Raw genomic sequence first — 21,000 nt, forward strand, 5'->3', positions numbered from 1 at the left:
TGCTAAAGGGGGGGGGCAAAAACCAAGAGGTATTGGGGGGGGAGGAATACCCCCAAAGGATGGAGCGACCTGGGTTTTTCCCCATAAATGTTACATTAGAAGATGTTATTATATGCTTCATTTTTTTCCAATTTTATAGAAATGTGGTTGAAGTATCAATACAAACATATACATTATTAGTTATTAATCATGGAATATTTATTAGAAATATGGGTCTACAGAGAGGCCCTAGAGTAGGAATACACTGAAACAGATTTCTTAAAAATCATGGAAAAAGATTTTTCTTTTACAATGACAATTTCAACAATTTCATTGGGGATCATATTCTAATTGGAAAATAACTTTCAGTTAGAAAGCTAAAGATACATCAAGCTGTTCCCATAATTCTCAACAACCCTTTACATACATTTTTGATTGTCTGATTGTGCCCTTTCTTTTGCTTTCACTGTGACATCTTGCAACTTGTTAATTCTCACATTGAAATTTATTCAATAACTCACTTATTGTGCTGTGATCAATAAGTGTACCCATTCTGTATTCAAACTATACCACAGAGAAAAATATATTATTTATTACTCTGTACCCGTATCCATACTTTCAAGGCAATTTTGCTACATTGTTGATACTGTAGAAGGAATTATACTACTGCTGATACAGAAAAGTATTAAATCATTATGAGACTCTAAGGATTCGTGTAGATAGACCCGCATTTTCATTATTTATCTGATCCTTGAGGGGGGCCTAGGCCCCCTAGGCAGCTGATTATAAGTAAGAATTAATATTGATATTTTCATAATACAGTACACCTGAAGAATTGGCAAAGTTTATGGTAAGGAGTGAGGAGGTACTCAGCTCCGATTAGTTTTGTGCAGTCTACTATAACAGACGTTCCCATATGGATGTTACTATAGACGTATTCATCATCGTATTCAATTTCTGTTTGTTAGTTTGTTTGTATGTCTGATGGAAATCGAAAACGGCTCTAACGATTTTGATTAAGTTTGAAATATAGTATATAGTTTGAAATATAGAGTTTGTGATACGAAAATCATCATTTGGATTAGGACTCATGTTTAGGATAACTCACTGAGGGAACTTAAAAATGATTAGGTACGGTAATAATATTCATCAACCGAGTAGCAGCTGACTGAGAGAGTTTTCCGTCGTCAGTTGAAAACAATTGATCAAGAGAGTTTTTCATCGTCAGTTGAAAATAGCTGATCGAGATAGTTTGCCATTGTCAGTTGAAAACGAGACAGATGTGTTGAGTCACCAAGTTTGTTGACGTCATTTTTTTGAAGTTATTGCATGAATCGAGAAAATAGGTGCAGAGAGCAGCCGAGTGACAGCAACGCAACGCAAATTTGAATTTGAAACATAATGATTGCGGTAATATTAATCAGGTAAATGCTAAAGTAGTCAGTTTTAATATACCTGAGTAATTGAATTATAATAATTCATTCACTTTTAAATTTCCATCTCTATGTCTTTGTACTTTCAACTCTGTTTCTTTGATATTGTTATCTTCATAGACGTGAAGTAGATAGATAAGGGTGGGTGTCTTCCATGAGTAAAATGAAATGTCTATTTCCGACTTCTGCAGTTGAATACTTGTAGCTAGTAGTTCTGTGAACAGTAGACCTCGTACAGCATTTATAAACCGATCTCATTGTCAATATGTCACCCCAATTAGCCCTTCGGACATCGGAAAAAAGAAACCGGTACCGTGACGAGAAATCGTAAGTGTTGAAACGGCCAATGACTGATTGGCGTGTATTGACAATATTACCTGTTATAAATAAAACCGAGAGCATTGCCAAGCTGTAATCATCAAAAGCTAATTTACAAACATGCCAACATACATATACAGACAAAAGCAAATCCCGTCGTTGAAACGTAGAAAAATCAATCATCAAAATATTATCATGAAAAAATAACATTTTCCCGCTATTTTGGGAAATGATAACTGTATATCTTCCAGTACTGAAAATGACGTTCAAAATGAAAAACAATACTGAATAATTTTATTATATTCAAAATTCTCAATGTTCGAGTAATTAACTCTCCAGTAAGCCTAGACTACATTCAACACAGTAGAACCTATATAATTTGTAGTTTACGGGACCAAGCATTTAATACGAATTTTGGAGGGTGACGAATTATATATCAAGCTCTGCAATAACGAGGCTGATAAAACAAAATACGAGAAAATCATATCATTGATACTGATCCCATCATTGCCCATACTTAATTCATAATATAGCCTCTATGAATGAATATAAGAAAATATTGTTAAATATTAATTTGACATACTTGTAAAAGATTTCAGAGATCAATACAACTGTTCATGAGCGAGTTCTTCAACCAAGGGTGTCTCTAGTTATATTATTATATGTGAATCCATAGAACTTTAAAGTTCACTCCGTATGGGTAAATAATTCACAATCATAATTCAGAATCCCTAAACTAATAATACCAATTACTATAACGTTAAAGGTATTGCTATCACAAGTTGTATTATCTAATACATATAGGCTATGTTGGAAACAAACAATACCTAGACAGGCAGACAGACATTAACGAAAGCGAGTTGATGTAAAATTTGTATATTAATAAGCTGAATTCGGGGCATTAAGGACAGTATATGTGATTATTCTTAAATAGCATTAGCTGTTATGAATAAATGGGTAAATTGTGGTAATTGCATGCAATTAATATTCCAGCTTACTAATGATAAATCACAACACCCTTTTTTCCAATTCACTTCATCAGTTGATGTGATTTTCGGTCTCCTCATCACTGGAGTTATTAGTTACTGTAGCATAATTTTCGATGAACTCATTACTGGAGTTACTATGGCATATTAGTGTATTTATCTTTATGGGAATACTAATTACAGTGTTTTTGATGACAAAACTACGAATTATAGAGAAGTTTCAGTGTACTCACTAATATTGACAATTGACCTATTAAGTGAAGCTATTTTTGTTTTGTGTCAAGAAATTTACTAATAGTTCTATTATTTAAGCTCCAAATAACTGCAGAAAAGAGAGACAACTGCACAAAATAGGAATGATATATAGGACTTATAAATAGATATATAGGACTGATAAATAGGAATTATACAGTTACAAGATAAGTCATCGCCTGATATTACTACGAAGAGGGATAGAAAAGAGTGATAGGTTTCAGAAATAAATTGTCAATGGTCTTGTTGAGAATAGCCTACATGTGGGGATTCATCAGAACAATACCATTGTTTGAAAACCAGACAGCTCTGCGTAGTACAGTCCGTCCAAGAAGTATAACCTGACCGTCTTGTTTTTGAAGTGTCAGAGATTCGATGTGTCTGACTTTGTCGTTTCTGTACGGATGTAAAAGTGTCCGATTTTGGCGCCTAACGCACACGCCAATTCGAGACTCTTTCAAAACAGTCTTTCCCTGTCGCTGGCGTACGGTGTCGATGGATGAGATAGTCGCTGTCCACTCCTGTCAGGTTCTGGGTGTGTCGGAGGACTAAGGTGGCGCGTACCCATTTGAATACTGTAGATTTATTCAGAAGATAAATTGATGAAATTTCGAGGATACATTTTCACGAATTCGATTTTCCAATTATCAATTTCAGAAAATATTATTCCAGTTGGTGACCCAGGAATGGTCACACGTTCCAATGGAAGAGATTTCTCTTGTGTTATCTTCTAAAGTTCTTCATCAACTTCTTGAGATTTGACTAATAACTCATAATCAAGTGTTGAATTAACAGCTTCAATACGTGAAACTGTATCAGCAACAATGTTTTGGGTACCTTTGAAATATCTTGTAAATCCGTTGAAAACCCCGAGATGAATGATAATTGGTTAAGTTGAATTGTTGGAAGTTTTTCACGGTTCTGTTCAAAAGCATAGATTAAGGGTTGTGGTCTGTGTATATAGTGAAGGAATGTCCTTCTAAGAGGTGGCGGAAATGCTGCACCGCTACATAAACAGTAAGTAGCTTGCGATAGTATACTGGCAAGCAACTTTCTTTCATAGATAATTTTTTTGAAAAGAAAGAGGTTACCATACGCCTTCAACCAGTTGTAAGCATGCTCCATCTGAATGGTTAAAAGCATCAGTAATTGAATCAAGTGGTTAATTAAATCAACGCTTCGAGTTCAGGTCGAACCAATCGGTTGACAGCCTTTTAAAAGTGGTTTACTGATTGCGCTATGTAGGGGAGCTTCGTACTCAGAAGCGTGTGGTATGAATCTCCGATAGAAATGAGTATACCAAGAAACGGCCAAGTCCTAGAGCAGATTTTGGTAGAGGATATTACCTTGAATCACTTTTACACGTTCTTCAGTTGCTCGAATACCGGCAGCAGATGTTGGATTGGATATCAACAACTCTCTTTCTCTTTTGCTCTTTTTTTCTAAAACCTGTTAACCCTTGTGATGTGGAAAGTGTAATAAAACAGTTGAAGAGCAACTCTAAACCTGGAGTAGATAACATCAGTAGTATAACTCTTAAAAATATAACACACCTTATTTCTGAACCACTGTCTTTTATTTTTAATATGTGTTTTTGCACAGGAACCTTCCCAAAACAATTCAAAACCGCTAAAATTAAACCTATTTTCAAACAGGGTGATCCAGAAGTAGCTAGTAATTACAGACCAATAAGCTTGCTAAGTAATCTTTCGAAAATTTTAGAAAAATTAATAGAAATTCGCTTGGTAGACTATTTGAATGTAAATAATGTTCTGAAGGATTCCAGTTCGGGTTTCAGGCAAAAAAAGTACAGAGGATGCACTGATACAATTCACAAATTCCATCACAAAAAAACTTAATGGTGGTAAAAAAGTGATAGCAGTGTTTCTGGACTTGGCAAAGGCGTTTGATACGGTGCCACATCATAGTCTTCTGATTAAATTAGGAAAATATGGGATAAGAGGGCTGCCATTGGATTTATTTAGAAATTATTTGAGTGAGCGATCCCAGATTTCAAGACTCAAAAATCAGTCAAATAAAAGAGAATTGAGTGAGTTTGGTTTGCCTCAGGGTACAGTTTTGTCACCCATTCTATTCCTGCTTTACGTCAACGAAATATTGAATATTCAATTGAAAAATGGTCAAATTTATTCTTTCGCTGATGACACTGCAGTCATTTTTTCAGATGTCAACTGGGAAAAAGTTTTTGAAAATGCGGAAAATGATATGTTTCTAATAAAGAACTGGCTGGACCAGCATACACTTAGCTTGAACCTTAGTAAAACTAAATATATAACTTTCTCAGCAAATGTTGTTGGTAAACCACTCATGCCTTTGAAATTAAAACTACATACTCAATGTGATCAATTTGCTTCAGGGAAACAAATCGCAACCGTTAGTTCTGACTGCAATTGTCCTGTCTTTGAGAATGTGAATTTTATTAGATATTTAGGTGTCATTGTTGATGAGTGCTTAAGATGGGATCATCACATAAAGTTCATCATTGAATAAAAAAAATCATAAATTATAAATTCCATAAAATTAATAAAATACTAGACAGAAAGCAAATAAAAGTTCTTTACTTTGCTTTAGTTGAATCAATACTAAGATATGGAATCGACAGTATGGGGAGGTACATATGATTCTCACTTAAATAGTCTATAACACAAAAAGGTGTAATTAAAACCAGAGACTATTCTACACAGCAGGTATTCAGAGACTTTGATGTGACCTGACCTGACTCTGAGGCAATTATATATATAAAAATGCTGATAAAATACATTAATAACTATATACAACACTTTGAGGAATCTGACAGGCCATCTTATTCATTCAGACCTAGTGAGAAAATACAAGTATATCACAGCAACCTGAGTATAGTTCGCAGACAGCTTATTTATCAACATGGTACCTGGAGAATTTGTAGCTCATTGACAAAATAATAAAATATTGAATAAATGGATATGTGATAATTTTTTCCAAGAATTAAGGTTCCTGTCAATACCTTAAGTGAATAAGATAACCATAGCAGATTACAATATTCTGGTATTTCTCTTGTTTTTTATTGTGTCACAATTTATCATATGATAGGTTATATGTATGAATATTGTTTTAATCTGGTTTTTGATGAATTACTCTATTCAAAGATATTTCGTAGCAACTGTTGGTTTTTTCTTTTCTAATGAGTATTTTCTTTTCTTTCTGTATTGAATATGGTATTTCTAGGTTTTCCTGAACTTATGTTTTATTTCCTTTTTCTTTTTATTTTTCCTTTCTAGGGTTAGAAGTAATAATACACAATAATATTTGATGGAATTAAGATCTAGATTAAATACCTCTTGATCCGGTGGAGAGTCGATCTTGTAACCATCAATTATCATTTTCTCCGGTGGAAGGGATCCATGCTTGTATGGACAGAATACAGCTGACTCCTTATCCACCTCCTGGAAAATAGAAACCAGACAAAGATGATTCAACTTGCGCTTGAGTTAGATAAGAGCAGGAGATAATATTGGCCTATAGTGATGATAGAACAATACTTGTCAATTGATGATAAAACAATCATTGGTGGAACTGAGTGTTTCCACAATCTCAGCATTCAAAAAAAATATATAATGTATCCGTAAAGATGTAGTATACCCGGGTATTTACAACTCGGGGTGAATACCCAAATTTCATAATACATGGGTATTTATGAAATCATTTATAACAACTTATTTGCCATTTTTTAATGAATTTATAATTTTTTTTTTCAAATATTACTCAAAGTTTGTAAATAAACAGTATTTTTCATTATGAAAAGAAACTGGGTAAATAAGATGAGCCTAATTCTACAGAAGTTTTAGGCATACGTTTCTACTTTAAACTATACTCAATCATAAATTATAAGAAAATCAAAACAATAATAATAAAACTCGACCGCATTTGTTTTCAACTGTATGTATGTGACGTATTTTCAGCCAAACGCATCAACATATTTTCATGAGATTAGGCAGGAATGTTCATTTTTGAATTGCACAAAGACGTATGTGTAATTTTTATCATATTTTGCGTCTTAAGGATAGTATGAAGGGAAAAGGAAACATTTCATACTCTTATACTACTACTAGCAGGTAACCCGTGCTTAGCAAGGGTCTATTTTAAAACTTGACAAACTGAAAACTTGACGTAATGAAATCTAGAAGAATTGAAAATAGGCTTATAAGAATCCTCGGTTGATTAAGAATTTATAAGAAACATTTCAAGTAAATCAGTCCAGTAGTTTAGATGTGATGATGCGTCAAACATAATTTTCCTATCCTTTACACGTGTATACGTGTTTAAGCCAGTTCTATACTATAATAAAGGAGTTGGCAGAGCAGTCTGCCGTGACTGGTCGAGTTTCGTAACGCTTTGTAAATATTTCGATTTTCGAGTGGTTTTTCTCATAATTTAAAGAAATTTAACGGTGCATTCTGTAGTACTAAAGCTTCTTGTTGTTTTGAGTTGATTAGAATCGCGAATTTCCCGTTCGGTTGTGTGTAATTGTGTGTTTTTTAACGATAAAGGGTTGGATTGTGAGCAGTGTAAACGTTTCAGTATTGTCTTCAATCTCAAACTCTTATCGAAATTGAAGATAAGGTTCACTTGGATTTTCGGCAACTTATAAGCTGTGAGTAATTCAATTCTTAGCTCAGCTATAGCAATCTCCCTTCACTGACTTGCCTTACCCATCCCCTTCCTTCTCACTATCAGGAGCTTCCGATCGTCCTGCCTTGACTGCTCTCTCGGCTATCACTCTTCCCGTCGATCCCCCTCCTTCTTCAATAATTCTAATAGCCACAACGATAATAATTGCGATAAAATACAATACGAAAGTGCATATCTCTTCCCGCGCTTTATTGACGCCTGTGACGATCAGCTGTTTTTAGGTGATCCTTGCTTACTGACGTATCCTAGCAACGGTCTGCAGTGCGGCCTCAGCGCCCGATTTCAAAATAATCTAAAATGAACAAGCCTATGGTGACGCGCAGCAGACGTGAAAGATTGATAAATGGAGGAAACTTAGAACTCAGTAATTTGAAGGACGAACTTTGTAATGAGGTAGTAATTGAATTTGCGATAAATATAAGAAGAACACTTGCAATTATTGCCGATTTATGCACAAACGATTCAATCGCTGACTTGATTCCAAATATTGTTGAAGTATTAAACAAACTGGATAAGTCTATTTCAGACAATAATGATCTGAGAATAACACTGACGGATATCTCAGATGAAAATAAAGCATTGTCTAGGCTTCTGGACGAGGAAAGAAATAAAAGGAAGGTAAATTTTGAGGACTCTCTGTTGTATGAGGACAAGACTGAGGAAGAGATTAGACTGTTGAAATCGCGTATTGAGATTCTAGAGATGGATAAAAAACGACTAAAAGAAGATCTACTGAATAAAACTGCGAAAATTGATATAATCCAAACCGAAAACGATAATTTACAGGAGAGAGGAAATATAATTTTAGAAAGAATGATCCCGGAAATGAAATATTACTATCTCATGATGGCGTCAATCACTCGATTGATAAAGTAGAATCTACTGCTACGAAGCAATTGATTGAACTGCACAATAGAAGCTTGGAATATTACAAAGATTACAATAGTAAGATTCAAAAAGAAATTACTGATTTGCAGATCTGTTTGGAGGGATGTATAAGAGAAATAAAAGAGGCAGATCGACTCAACATTTCGCTTCAGGAGACAATTGAAGAGTTGAAAAGGGAAGTAACTTTTCTCCGAAGCCCCCCTTCTAAAGCTATAAAAGGATGTCCACCGACAGAGGACTGCGATGGAAATATCAACATATGGGCTGATAGTCACGGCAGGGGAATCAGAGAGCTTCTACAACGCTTGCTACCTTCCTATAAGTGCACGGCCTACATTTCTTCTGGGGCCCCGTTTCAAAAACTTTCAAATACTTTTCTTAGTGCAGATCATAGTCATCAGTCGAAAAATGATTGGAATATCATAATAGGAGGAACAAATAGTGTAGATAAATATTTTAGTGATAGAGATATTGAAGAATATGCAGATCATCTTGTGAGAACTGTAAGAGCAAATTGTGATAAGAATATCATAGTAACCACGGTGCCTTACAGATATGACTTGCAAGCTGACTCAAATGAGAACAAAATGATTTCTAAATTGAATCGTGTGATTTGTAGTCTACCTTACATGTTCAATGTAAACATCATCAATATATGGATGTTTGAAAGAAATAAGCACACGCGACATGGACTTCATATGAATAGAAAGGGAAAGGTCGAACTAAGCAAATTAATTTACAATCAAATCAAGCAGCAGGCAATCAGCGATCAGGTACAGCCGTGTAATCATAGGGAAAAAAGTCAATGTTTGAGTAGTAATACTGATGTCACTTCAGATTATGATAATGAAGAGGAAGCCTATTTGAATTATGAAACTGATAAAGATGTATCTCTTGATTTAAACTTGTAAACATTGACAAAAATGATAATTTGGCTAATTTTTCAACTAATGTAAGGAATCACTCTAATGTTTCAATTTATCATACAAGTAGTATTAAACCTCTAGATAGCGTGAGATATCAGGATTCTGATGTGAATCTACTCTCCTGGAATGTTCAGGGACTAGGTAATAAAATTGATTACCTGGAAACTATTTTGCATGAGAATAATACTGAAATTGTATTGTTGAGCGAGCATTGGCTGAAAAAGGATGATATAATCTATGTAAGTGTTGATAGATTCAAGTTAGGTTCATATTTTGTTAGAAACAATAGAATTCATGGAGGGACTGCTATCTTTTTGAGAAATGAGTTTGAATTCAGGGAAATAGAGAAAATAAAGGATTTGTCAGTGGAAATGATATGTGAAGCATGCGCTATTAGAATACCGGAATTGAATATTATTGTTGTATCTGTTTATAGGCCATATAGTGTTTCAACGAGCAATTTTAGAAAATTCCTAGAGGTGCTTAATGAAATTTTGAGTTATTTGTTTAATTTTAATTGTAATGTTATTTTGGGAGCTGATTTTAATGTCGATTTCAATGTTGAATCAGAGAACAGAGATGAACTATGTACCTTGTTGGCTAGTTTTAATATGTCTATTACAACTAAGGAAATAACCAGACCAAACATTAATAATATTAATTCACAAGGATCGTGTATAGACAACATTGCCACTGATTTACATTTCAGCCGATGGGAGAGTAAAGTATTACATACAATTTTTTCAGATCATTATGCCTTGAGTCTAAAAGTTAAAATTGAAAAAAAGTCTTGTATCGATAAAAAGAAAAAAACAATACTACTAAGACAAATTAGTGCAGATAGGACAAACCTATTCCTGGCATATCTAGAATCCTTAAACTGGATTTCAGTCTATGAGCTTGATGATATTAGTCATAAAATACAAAAATTTCAAAGCTTGTTTATGGGGGCGGTTAATATGGCTTATCCGCTAGTTAAAAGGAAGATATATCAGAGTAGAGATTATAATAAATGAAGATATATAATAAAGATAAGATTATAATAAATGAAGATATATAAATGATTATAATAAATGAAGATATATCAGAGTAGAGATTATAATAAATGGTATACACCTGAACTGCAAATGTTAAAAATAAAGTGTGAACAATTATTCTATTTGTATAAAGACTGCCTTAGTGACACAATAAAAGAGGAGTATAATAATAGTAAAAAGCAATATAAATTAGCAATAAAAAAAGCCAAACTTGAATTTAACAGTAAATTTATTTCAGATAGTAAAAACAAAACTAAAGCGGCTTGGGAAATAGTTAACAGACATGTTTGTAGGAATAGTAAATCTTCCAAAATTGAATGTGATATGCCAATCAATGACAAAAATAGATTTTTTATAGATAGAGTGGACAAGCAGATAGGAACCATTCCCAAGAGCAATTTTGATTCCAGCTATTATGTCAAGAAAATACCACAACCAGTTACGAAGTTCAGCTTCAGTCATGTTAAAGTTGAAGAGGTATTTGCTGCTATTAATGGAATAGGTAACAGTAACTGCTTAGATGTATATGGCTTAAACTCTTTTATTGTGAAATTAGCTGCTAATAGGGTCTCTGAAGTATTGACACACTTATTTAATAAATGTATAGACTTTGGCATATTCCCTGACGGCCTAAAAAAAGTTAAAATGATGCCTACTCATAAGAAAGGTGACAAGTCGAAAATAGAAAATTACAGACCCATTTACATAGTGCAGATATTTTCCAAGATATTTGAAAAGCTCCTCCACAAGCAACTAGCTGAATACTTCGAAAATAGCAAATTACTATCAAAAAATCAGTACGGATTCAGAAAAAACTTGAGTACATGCGACAATGTGTTGGATCTAGTACATGATATTATAAGTAGTTTGGAACAAAAGAGAAAAGTTAATCTAAGATCCTTTGATCTGTCACGTGCATTTGACACAGTAGAGCATGGAAAATTATGTGATAAGCTATCTTACTATGGTCTTGACAGGGCAGCAGTAAATCTCATTGACTCCTATCTCAGCAACAGGCTACAATATGTAATTGAAAATGGGGAATTCTCAAGTGGTGAGATGATAAATTTCGGGGTCCCACAGGGATCTATACTGGGACCACTTCTATTTATAATCTATATAAATGACTTGCCTAATTTTATCAATGAATGTTGTAATGATAGTCACCCATACCTTTTTGCAGATGATTTAGGACTAAGAGTTAGTGGTCTTAATGAAGCTTCAATCAACACTACAACTGAGAATTGCACAACAGCAATTGAAGATTGGTGTGCTTCTAACGCTCTATGTCTTAACAAGCTTAAAACAAAGGACCTGCAATTCACTTTCAGCAGAAAATCAGAAAAACTCAGTTCCTTCAAATTTCTAGGATTAACACTTGACACCAATCTTAATTGGAAAGATCATGTTCTTGATGTATGTAGTAAGCTTGCAAAGGGAATTTTCATGTTACGTAGGTTAAGAAATATTGTAAGACATGAGGTGATGATAAATGTATATTATGCTCATATTTATAGTCATTTGGCATACGGTATTCAATTGTGGGGAAATAGCTCTATGTCACCAGTTACATTTGGTAACCCCCTTTATAATGCTGATGTAGCTATGCATTGTTATTTACTAGCCATTAGTTTAGTTGCTTTTTCGAGTCAGTCTGTTGCCAGAGCTCGTAGAGCGTACATCGCTTATAACCATGTATTAGATGTATTAGTATGTCGAAATAAATAATTCTTTTTAAAAAGCCGGTTGGTTATTCCAGTTCCTTAACTGGCGCCCGAACCACCCTCGCGCAGTTTTCCGATGTTGTTCGTTTGACAATATTAGTTTTCCGATTCGTGTCGCGATCGCTTATTTCGACTTTGAAAAGGAACCTATCGGAGGACTAAGTGAGGTGAACCTTCAACTTCAACGGAACTTCTACACGGGATAACCACGCCACCGGACTCCTTTCATCTTGGCAACCACACTGGCAGACTCCTTCCGGAACGCTTTCATCCAACAACCGGAAGTAAATCCAGTTCTTACCATTGCTGCTACTGTAAGTAACGAATGAATTCTTCTACCTCAGCTTCACTTTCTTCTGCTTCAAATCAACTCATCAAGCCCTCCAAATTAGACTCTTCCACTATGGCAACTATCCCCAAACATCTGTTGGACTTTATTCCCAAGTTCGATGGGACACCTGATAAAATTCCCAAATTTCTCAGATCCATTGAAGAACTTTTCAGACTTTACTGTAATGATGCTATCGAAAAAACTCAACGTGACCAGAACCACTGGCTTTTGTATACCGCTGCACTTCACAACTTAGAAGGCACAGCTGATAGCGTAGTTCAAAATAGTGAGTGCTCCAATGTAATCGAACTTATTCAACTCATAAAGAAACACTTTTCCGATAAACGTACTGTTCCAGACCTCATAGCAGAGATTGCTATCATGAAAACTTTTCAACATGAACATCCCCTTGACTTTCTTGACAGACTAAACGAAAAACGAACCAGGGTAGTTACTCGCTACAAATTAGACGGTGTATCCGGCGACTTACTCAAAAACCTTCTTGAACAACTTGACATGACACTTGTAAGGACACTTATTCACGGTGTTCATCCAACACTCGGAGCTCATCTCCAAGTCTACAAGCTTAAGAACTTGGACGAAGCCCGCGACACCCTTCGCAGTGATTGCAGTATTGTGCTAAATCAATTGAAACTTACGGAATCTGTGTCTGATAATGCAGTTATCAATCCTCAATTTCGGCAGCGTAACTTCTTTCAACCGCGATCAGTGTTTCCCCAATTCAGGCAGTATTCACCTCGAAGTTTCCAACAACCCTTCAAGCAAACTTTTGCTCCTTTTAACCAATATAGGTTTCAACACAACCAATTCCAACAACCTCCACAAATCCAATCTCAACAGCCTCAACAGAATCTAGTACCATTTAACGCAAGATTTCAGCAGTCTCAATTTCAAACTGTCCAACCAAAATCCTTCAACAGTAACTTTCGTAATTTCCAAGGCGGTGCACAAAACGTTCGACAGTCTCCAAATTGGAATTCTCAAAATACTGTCTCAATGCGTACTGTTTCAACCAATCGTAGTAACAACTCTGCACGGAACAATTCGTTCCACGATGTTCATTATATGGAAGGAAATTGCATTGACGAATCTAACGTAAATGTCACTCCACTTGATGAAACTAGTTTCGTTCAATCTATGCAAACTCAAATCGATTCTCTCACTTCAGCTGTAAACGAATTGGCAGACCGTTTTTTAGGATTAGGCCCAGCTCCTTCGGGGGACCCGCCAATCAGTTCGAGTTGAAGATTATCAACAAATCCCTCCCGTACTTTGTCGATGATTCTAATCTAAAATGGCTTGTTGACACTGGATCAGTGAAGAACTATATAAATCCCGCTATTGTACCACCTGATGTGACTAGATTTAAGGAAGAATTTATCGTGAAGACACCTGCTGGTGAAAGAAAAGGAGATGAGTATATTTTTATGAACTCGTCACAAGTGTTTCCAATGTGTGCTAGAATTAAGATGTATTTATTTGAATTTTCTAAGAAGTATGACATTTTATTAGGACATGAAACTCTAAGTGTACTCAATGCCAATGTTAATTTCAAGGATAAGACGTTAGATTATGATAATGGATCGAAAAAATTATTATTTGTAATGAATTCTAGTAGTAACGAAATTGAATTGAAACCAGGTTTTAATGTGATAACTGTCCCAGTTAGGTCTATTCCCAATGTAGGACGAGGATTGCTTAAACCTGTAACAAATGATAAATTTAGTATTGAAGAAGGTATAGTAGATATAGTTAATGATGAATGTACATGTCTAGCGTTTTCTCATGAACTCATGACCATCAGTCCTGAACCCATGGAAATAGATGAGATAGAAACTATTTATGAGCCAACTAATGAATCAGTGACCGAGAGTCCCGAACATTTTGCATTAGTGAAGAATTTGATTTTTGAAACTTTGCGTACAGATCATATGAATGATGAAGAGAAAAGGGAGATATTTGATTTAGTAATTAAATTTCCCGAAATAATCAAACTTGAAAATATCCCTCTAGGGTCGACGAACTTACTCAAACACAAAATCAACACAGTTGATGACAATCCTGTATACACAAGAAATTATAGGTACCCTCAAATTTTCAAGAAAGACGTTCAAATTGAGATAGAAAAGTTGCTAAAGAACAAAATAATTCAACCCTCAAACTCCCCATACAACTCTCCAATATGGGTAGTTCCCAAGAAAATGGATGCTTCTGGTCAAAAGAAAATTAGAATGGTAATCGATTACAGAAAACTCAATGAAAAAACTATAGCTGACAAATATCCTCTACCAAATATTGAAGATCTATTTGGAAAAATAGGACGAGCTACGTATTTCTCGACGATAGATTTATATTCTGGTTTCCATCAGATTGAAATGGACCCAGAGTCTGTCCCAAAAACAGCTTTTTCAACAGAAGACGGCCACTTCGAATTTCTAAGGCTTCCCTTTGGATTGAAAAATGCACCCCCATTTTTTCAGCGTAATATGAACATACTATTTGCTAGAATGCCGAATGTTTTAGTGTATATGGACGACATAATTGTATTCTCTGACAATTTAGAGGAGCATTTGAAACATTTGAGATCCGTTTTCAAAAAATTGAAAGAACACAATCTTAAAATACAGCTCGATAAAACTGAATTTTTCAAAAGAGAATTGTTGTACCTAGGACATGTAATCTCAGAAGAAGGAATTCAACCAAATCCCGCCAAATTGAAAGCAATCAAAGACTTCCCGATTCCCAAAACCGAAAAACAAATAAAACAATTTTTAGGATTAACTGGTTACTACAGAAAAATGATCAAAAACTATGCAAAAATCGCTAAGCCTCTGACTCAAGCTTTGAAAAAAGATGTCAAGGTTGACATTTCTAATAAGGAGTACGTTAATGCATTTGAAAAACTGAAAACAATGCTACAAAACAGTCCAATATTGCAGTTACCCGATTTTTCTAAACAATTCATAGTTACTACTGACGCTAGCAATTTTGCTATTGGAGGAGTGCTTTCACAGATTTTCAATGGTAAAGATCTACCTGTTGCCTATGCTTCAAGGACATTGAACAAAAATGAGATCAATCTTTCAACCATAGAAAAAGAACTATTGGCTATTGTGTGGTGTTGTAAATATTTTAGGCCCTACTTATATGGACGTAAGTTTTTAATTCAGACTGATCACAAACCTCTCCAATGGCTTCATAGTATTAAAGAGCCAAATTCCAATTGATAAGATGGAAACTTTTGTTAGAAGAATTCGATTTTGACATTACCTACATAAAAGGGAAAACCAACTTTGTAGCGGATGCTTTGTCCCGTCCTTATGACGTCACTATGATGGAAAATGAAGAGAATGGTTTTCGAGGTTTCGAGGATGGTTTTCGAGGTTTTGTGAATGATTTTCAAGGTTTGGAGAATACTAGTGATGACCCCCACGAATATGATGATATAAGTATAGACGATTTGATAAGGTTCAATACTAACACTGACGTACCCTCGATAGATAGTAGTACCTACGAAGATTTTTTTCAACGAATAGGTACATTAGGCGAGCGGAATGATAATACTGGTAATGATAACTTAGTAAATAATGCTAATCAAGGAAACTTTGTAAATAATAATGCTTATGATGACATTGATCGTGAGAATATCGTGAGTAATGATAATAATGATGACGAACAAGAAGCCGAGAACGATAATCGCAGCTTAGCTACGATACACTCGCAAGAAAGCTCAAATGAACAGGTAGTTATAGCTGATGATGATAAGTTGCTTAATATTGAGCATAACCAACTTATTCTTGAAAGAGGTGACCAAGCCCCTCAATTAAGAAAAATTTTTGGTAAAAGACGATTGACCATTTATTTTAGGAACGCTAACGATTATGATGACATGAAAAATAAATGTATTGAGTTTTTGAAACCAAAAACAGTATATGGAGTTTTCTGTTCGCGAGAAGGTGTTTTGTATGATGAGTACGAGAAAATTTTCAACAATTTTAAAAATGTGTTATTAGAAACGTTCGATTCGATAAAACTGAAAAGGTATAAGAAAATGAATTTAGATATAGTGGATACTGATGAACAAAAACAGATAATTTCAAATCACCATGAAGGAAAGACGTACCACAGAGGTATCAATGAAACGTATAATCAGGTAAGAAGAAGATATTACTGGCCATCAATGCTACGAGACGTAACAGATTACATTAACAAGTGTGCTGTATGCCTGAAAGTAAAGTATGATAGACAACCTGTTAGAGTCACATATAAAGTCACTCCTACTCCAGATAAACCATTTGAAAAACTACAAATTGACTGTTTCCAATACGATAAAATAAAGTTTTTGACAATGATTGATTGTTTTTCCAAACGATTAACAGTCCATCCCCTAAAAAGTTTGAACCAAATCGATATTCAAGAACGCCTGAATGATTATTTTTCATCTTTTCCCCTACCCAAAATTATACAAATGGACAACGGCCGTGAGTTTGACAATGCAGGTTTACGCGACTTTTTGAGATTGTACGGTGTTGAAGCATACTATGTCACTCCTGGACACCCAGACTCTCAGGGCTTAATTGAAAGAGCTCATTCTACGCTTATCGAAATCCTAAATGCAATTCAATTGGAGAATAAAAACAATTCAACAGAAACAAACATGAAACTAGCAGTTATAGCATTTAATAATACGCTCAACTCAACTCTGAAAATGACTCCCATGGAAATAACTTATGGCATATCAAACAATCCTTTTGTTAACAGAGTTACGGAAAGATTGGTAACAGAACAACAGTCTCAACAATATTTAGAAAGAATGAACTTAGTTCACAAGTTGATAAAGAATAAAATTGAATCCGAAAAACAAACACGCACTGAACAACTGAATGTCAATCGTGAAAAGGATGTAGAAATTGAAAAAGAACCTTACATTAAAACAACTTTTAACAAAAAAACTAAACCGAAATTCTTCAAAGTAAACTACAGTAAAGACGATAAACTAGCTACGAACCCTCGAGCAATTCAGAAACGCCCATTTAAAGTACACCCCAATAGAATGAAACGCCCCAAAAAACTGGTGAAACGAAAGAACTTATGTGTTACAGGACACGATGATACCAATCCTACTTCTCCTGTTGCTGGCCCCAGCAGCACCTTATGAAATGATTGATCTGAGCAAATCCTCCGGTGTTGCTCCCATTAAAATTCAGAACTCCTTTATTGTTAACACGACATACACATATGTTCATAAAATAAGTACTAGCTATTTAAGATTAGAATTAAGTAATATAGAAACATTTATTGATTTTTTAGCTAATAAGGATATTGATAAGAGTCGCCTAAGCATCATGAAATTAAATTTAAAGTATACGAAGAGTAAATTAAATCAAATCCAATCAATTAATTATAGACAAAAACGAGGCCTTTTTAATAGTGTAGGATCTGCACTTTCTTGGCTCACTGGTAATATGGACGCTAACGATAAGGAACGATATGATAAAATTTTACAAACTGTGCAATCAAACGAATACCATCTTAGTAATAATGTAGAAAAACAATTTGCTGTTAATCATAAATTAATGGAGGAATTCAACAATGAAATGAAAACAATACGATCAAATAATATGAAAATCAGTAATTACTTTAATTCATTGTATAATGAATCAAACAGAATCGAACTTAATCAGCAATCCTCATTGTTATTTGACTCTCTCTTGCTTTTAAATAATAAAATTTCTGATATTGTAACAAGCTTAGAATTTTGTAAATTGAATGTACTCCACTCGACTATTATTTCTCACGATGAACTTTTTCTCATGCACCGAAATTCGAATTTTAGCTTCATTTCAAACGATGTCAGTGTAATATGGAAACTCAGCAAAGTCCATTGTGCAATGTTTAAAGACCACATTTCTTATTTCATTGAAGTACCGCTACAGTCGGCAATTTATGAAACATTTTTCCTGTTGTCATATCCTGTCATTCAAGAAAATGAAATTGTAACAACAATTGTACATCCTTCTTTTGTACTCCGTAATGATAAATTATTTTTTGGAACTTGCGAACTTATCAATGATAATTATTATTGTAGTAATATAAGTCGTATTGAAAATTTATGTATTGAACAATTGTTAGATGATAGAGATTTAAATGGATGTAATAAATTAGTTTTAAAAGATGGATCTTCTTTAGTGAAATATATTAACATAATTGATAGTTTTATATTATTTAATGTAAGTTCATGTATAATTTACAGTTCTGCCAAGAAGAAAAATGTTACTCTCTTTCCAAACAGAAAAACTAAATTGTTAAAAATTGATAACTCAGAGACTTTAATTGGATATTACAGACCAAACATATTTTGGGAAAATGAAGTTATTGTGCCAACTAAACTTATAGAAAATAAGAAGATTTCTAATTTTAGTTTTGATGAAGTACATACTGCAAACATAAAATTTCAACAACTTGATATTATTGATGAATTACCTCTACAAGACAATAGAATCATCTATATTGTTGTAATTACTATATTATTTATTTTGGTTGTAATTTTATTGATATTCATTTTTATTAAAATAATTTGGCAAAAACTGTCCATTTCTAACTCAAATAATTGTAATTCTGGCGTGGATAACGATATTGTTAATACCGATTCCCAACAAATGTATCCAAGATTGCCATGTAACTAATACTTAATTTTTGTACTTGGACTTAATACTATTTTATTTTTGAAGCTGAGGGCAGCTTCACACTTGGGGGGGAGGAGTTACATTTGGTAACCCCCTTTATAATGCTGATGTAGCTATGCATTGTTATTTACTAGCCATTAGTTTAGTTGCTTTTTCGAGTCAGTCTGTTGCCAGAGCTCGTAGAGCGTACATCGCTTATAACCATGTATTAGATGTATTAGTATGTCGAAATAAATAATTCTTTTTAAAAAGCCGGTTGGTTATTCCAGTTCCTTAACTACCGACACTCTTCAAGCTTCAGAAGAAAGCAATAAGAATAATTTGTCATGCGCCACCACTGGCAACTTGTAAGCCCCTTTTCTTGAACTTAAAAATGTTGACTCTTCCCTCTCTATATATATTTACATGCTTGTTATATATGAGGAAGCATGTGCACAAATATACTCTGAATGCCGAGACTCACGATTACAATACAAGAAGTAGGCTAAATATAAGGATTGACTCTCACTATTGGACTACTGCTCAGAAAAATTGGCGTTACATGACTATTAAGCTGTTTAATAAATTACCATTTGAGGTTAGAATTATGGATAAAAATCATTTTAAGTCTTTTATAAAGAGAATACTGATTGAAAAGTGTTTTTACTCTATTGAAGATTATTTGAATTCTGATTTTACAATGAGTAGAGAGAGTTAGAGTGTCTTTAAGTTTGCTACTGTTACATGTTTCTTGTATCATTTGTATAATTTTAACCTTATTCTTCTGTAATTTTCTAGCTACTGTTCTGACGTTGTTATAACATTGTTAAGTGTTTTCAACAATAAATAAAAAAAAAAAAAAAAAAAAAAAAAAATGAATAAGAATAAATTTTGAAAGGTTTGAGATATCGATGTGCGTTTTTCACCACACCTTTTCTCTGGAAATCCTGTATCGGAATCATGTATCATATGCCCACCTTTCAATTAAAAAAAATAAGTTGGATTCAAAATGGCGGTTCCAAAATGGCGGAAAAAATTTGGGTGGACGGAAAACCTGTTTTTATCATTCGAAAAGGATCCCCAATCATACATATCTTCTATCATATCTATCTTCTAAGTTCCCTTTTAAGAGAAATGTTCAGCTGCTTCCATACAACTACTGGAAGCTTGACAAATAATTGAAAACTTGACAAACTGAAAACTTGATGTAATCAAATCTTGAAGAATTGAAAATAGGTCTATAACCATCCTCGGTTAAGCAAGATCTATATGCAAAATTTCAAGTTTATCAGTCCAGTAGTTCAGACGTGATGATGCGTCAAAAATAATTTTCCTATATTTTACACGTGTAAACGTGCATAATCAAGTTCTTTCCTTTATTATAGTATAGAAGAAGATAGATGGTTGGATGATTATTGTTATTTCACTAAAAGATAGAATAAGTTGAATAGTTTCCCTTTCAGAGGGAGTTTTGACAACCCACAAAACTCATTTTTCATTTGAAGATATAACGGAAAGGTGCATAGGACCTTATTTTTTTGATCAGCTTGAGTAGTATAAAAATGAGAAGTCTGGCACACCATGCGCCAGACTTCTCCACCTTACCTAACCTAACTTAGGAAAAAATTTTCAACCTAACCTTAAGGTCAAGGTCAAAACTTCAAAAAAAAAAGAAAAAATACTTTAAAAAAATATAAAAAAAAATTAGAGAAAAAAAATGAATAATGAAATTCAAAAAAATAATAATAATA

The 21,000-nt window shown here is 34.0% G+C and overlaps 2 protein-coding genes across 5 annotated transcripts in view; one reads left to right on the plus strand and one right to left on the minus strand.

Annotated features, from left to right (window-relative positions):
• Positions 1-21,000, minus strand: part of LOC111050953 (cytokine receptor) — a 150,636-nt gene that overhangs the window by 60,250 nt on the left and 69,386 nt on the right. For all 4 annotated transcript variants that reach the window (XM_039443185.1, XM_039443186.1, XM_039443184.1 and 1 more), the window contains one exon: positions 6,304-6,411. In XM_039443185.1, the coding sequence (XP_039299119.1) occupies positions 6,304-6,411 (108 nt within the window). The remainder of the gene's footprint in view (positions 1-6,303; positions 6,412-21,000) is intronic.
• LOC120354975 lies at positions 13,977-18,204 on the plus strand. The gene is given in 2 exon segments (XM_039443182.1): positions 13,977-15,800; positions 15,803-18,204. Coding segments are annotated over 2 exon segments (3,729 nt in total). The 5' UTR covers positions 13,977-14,011; the 3' UTR covers positions 17,743-18,204.

The sequence above is a fragment of the Nilaparvata lugens genome, chromosome X (assembly GCF_014356525.2).
Source record: "Nilaparvata lugens isolate BPH chromosome X, ASM1435652v1, whole genome shotgun sequence".
NCBI classification, from domain to species: Eukaryota; Metazoa; Arthropoda; class Insecta; order Hemiptera; family Delphacidae; genus Nilaparvata; species Nilaparvata lugens.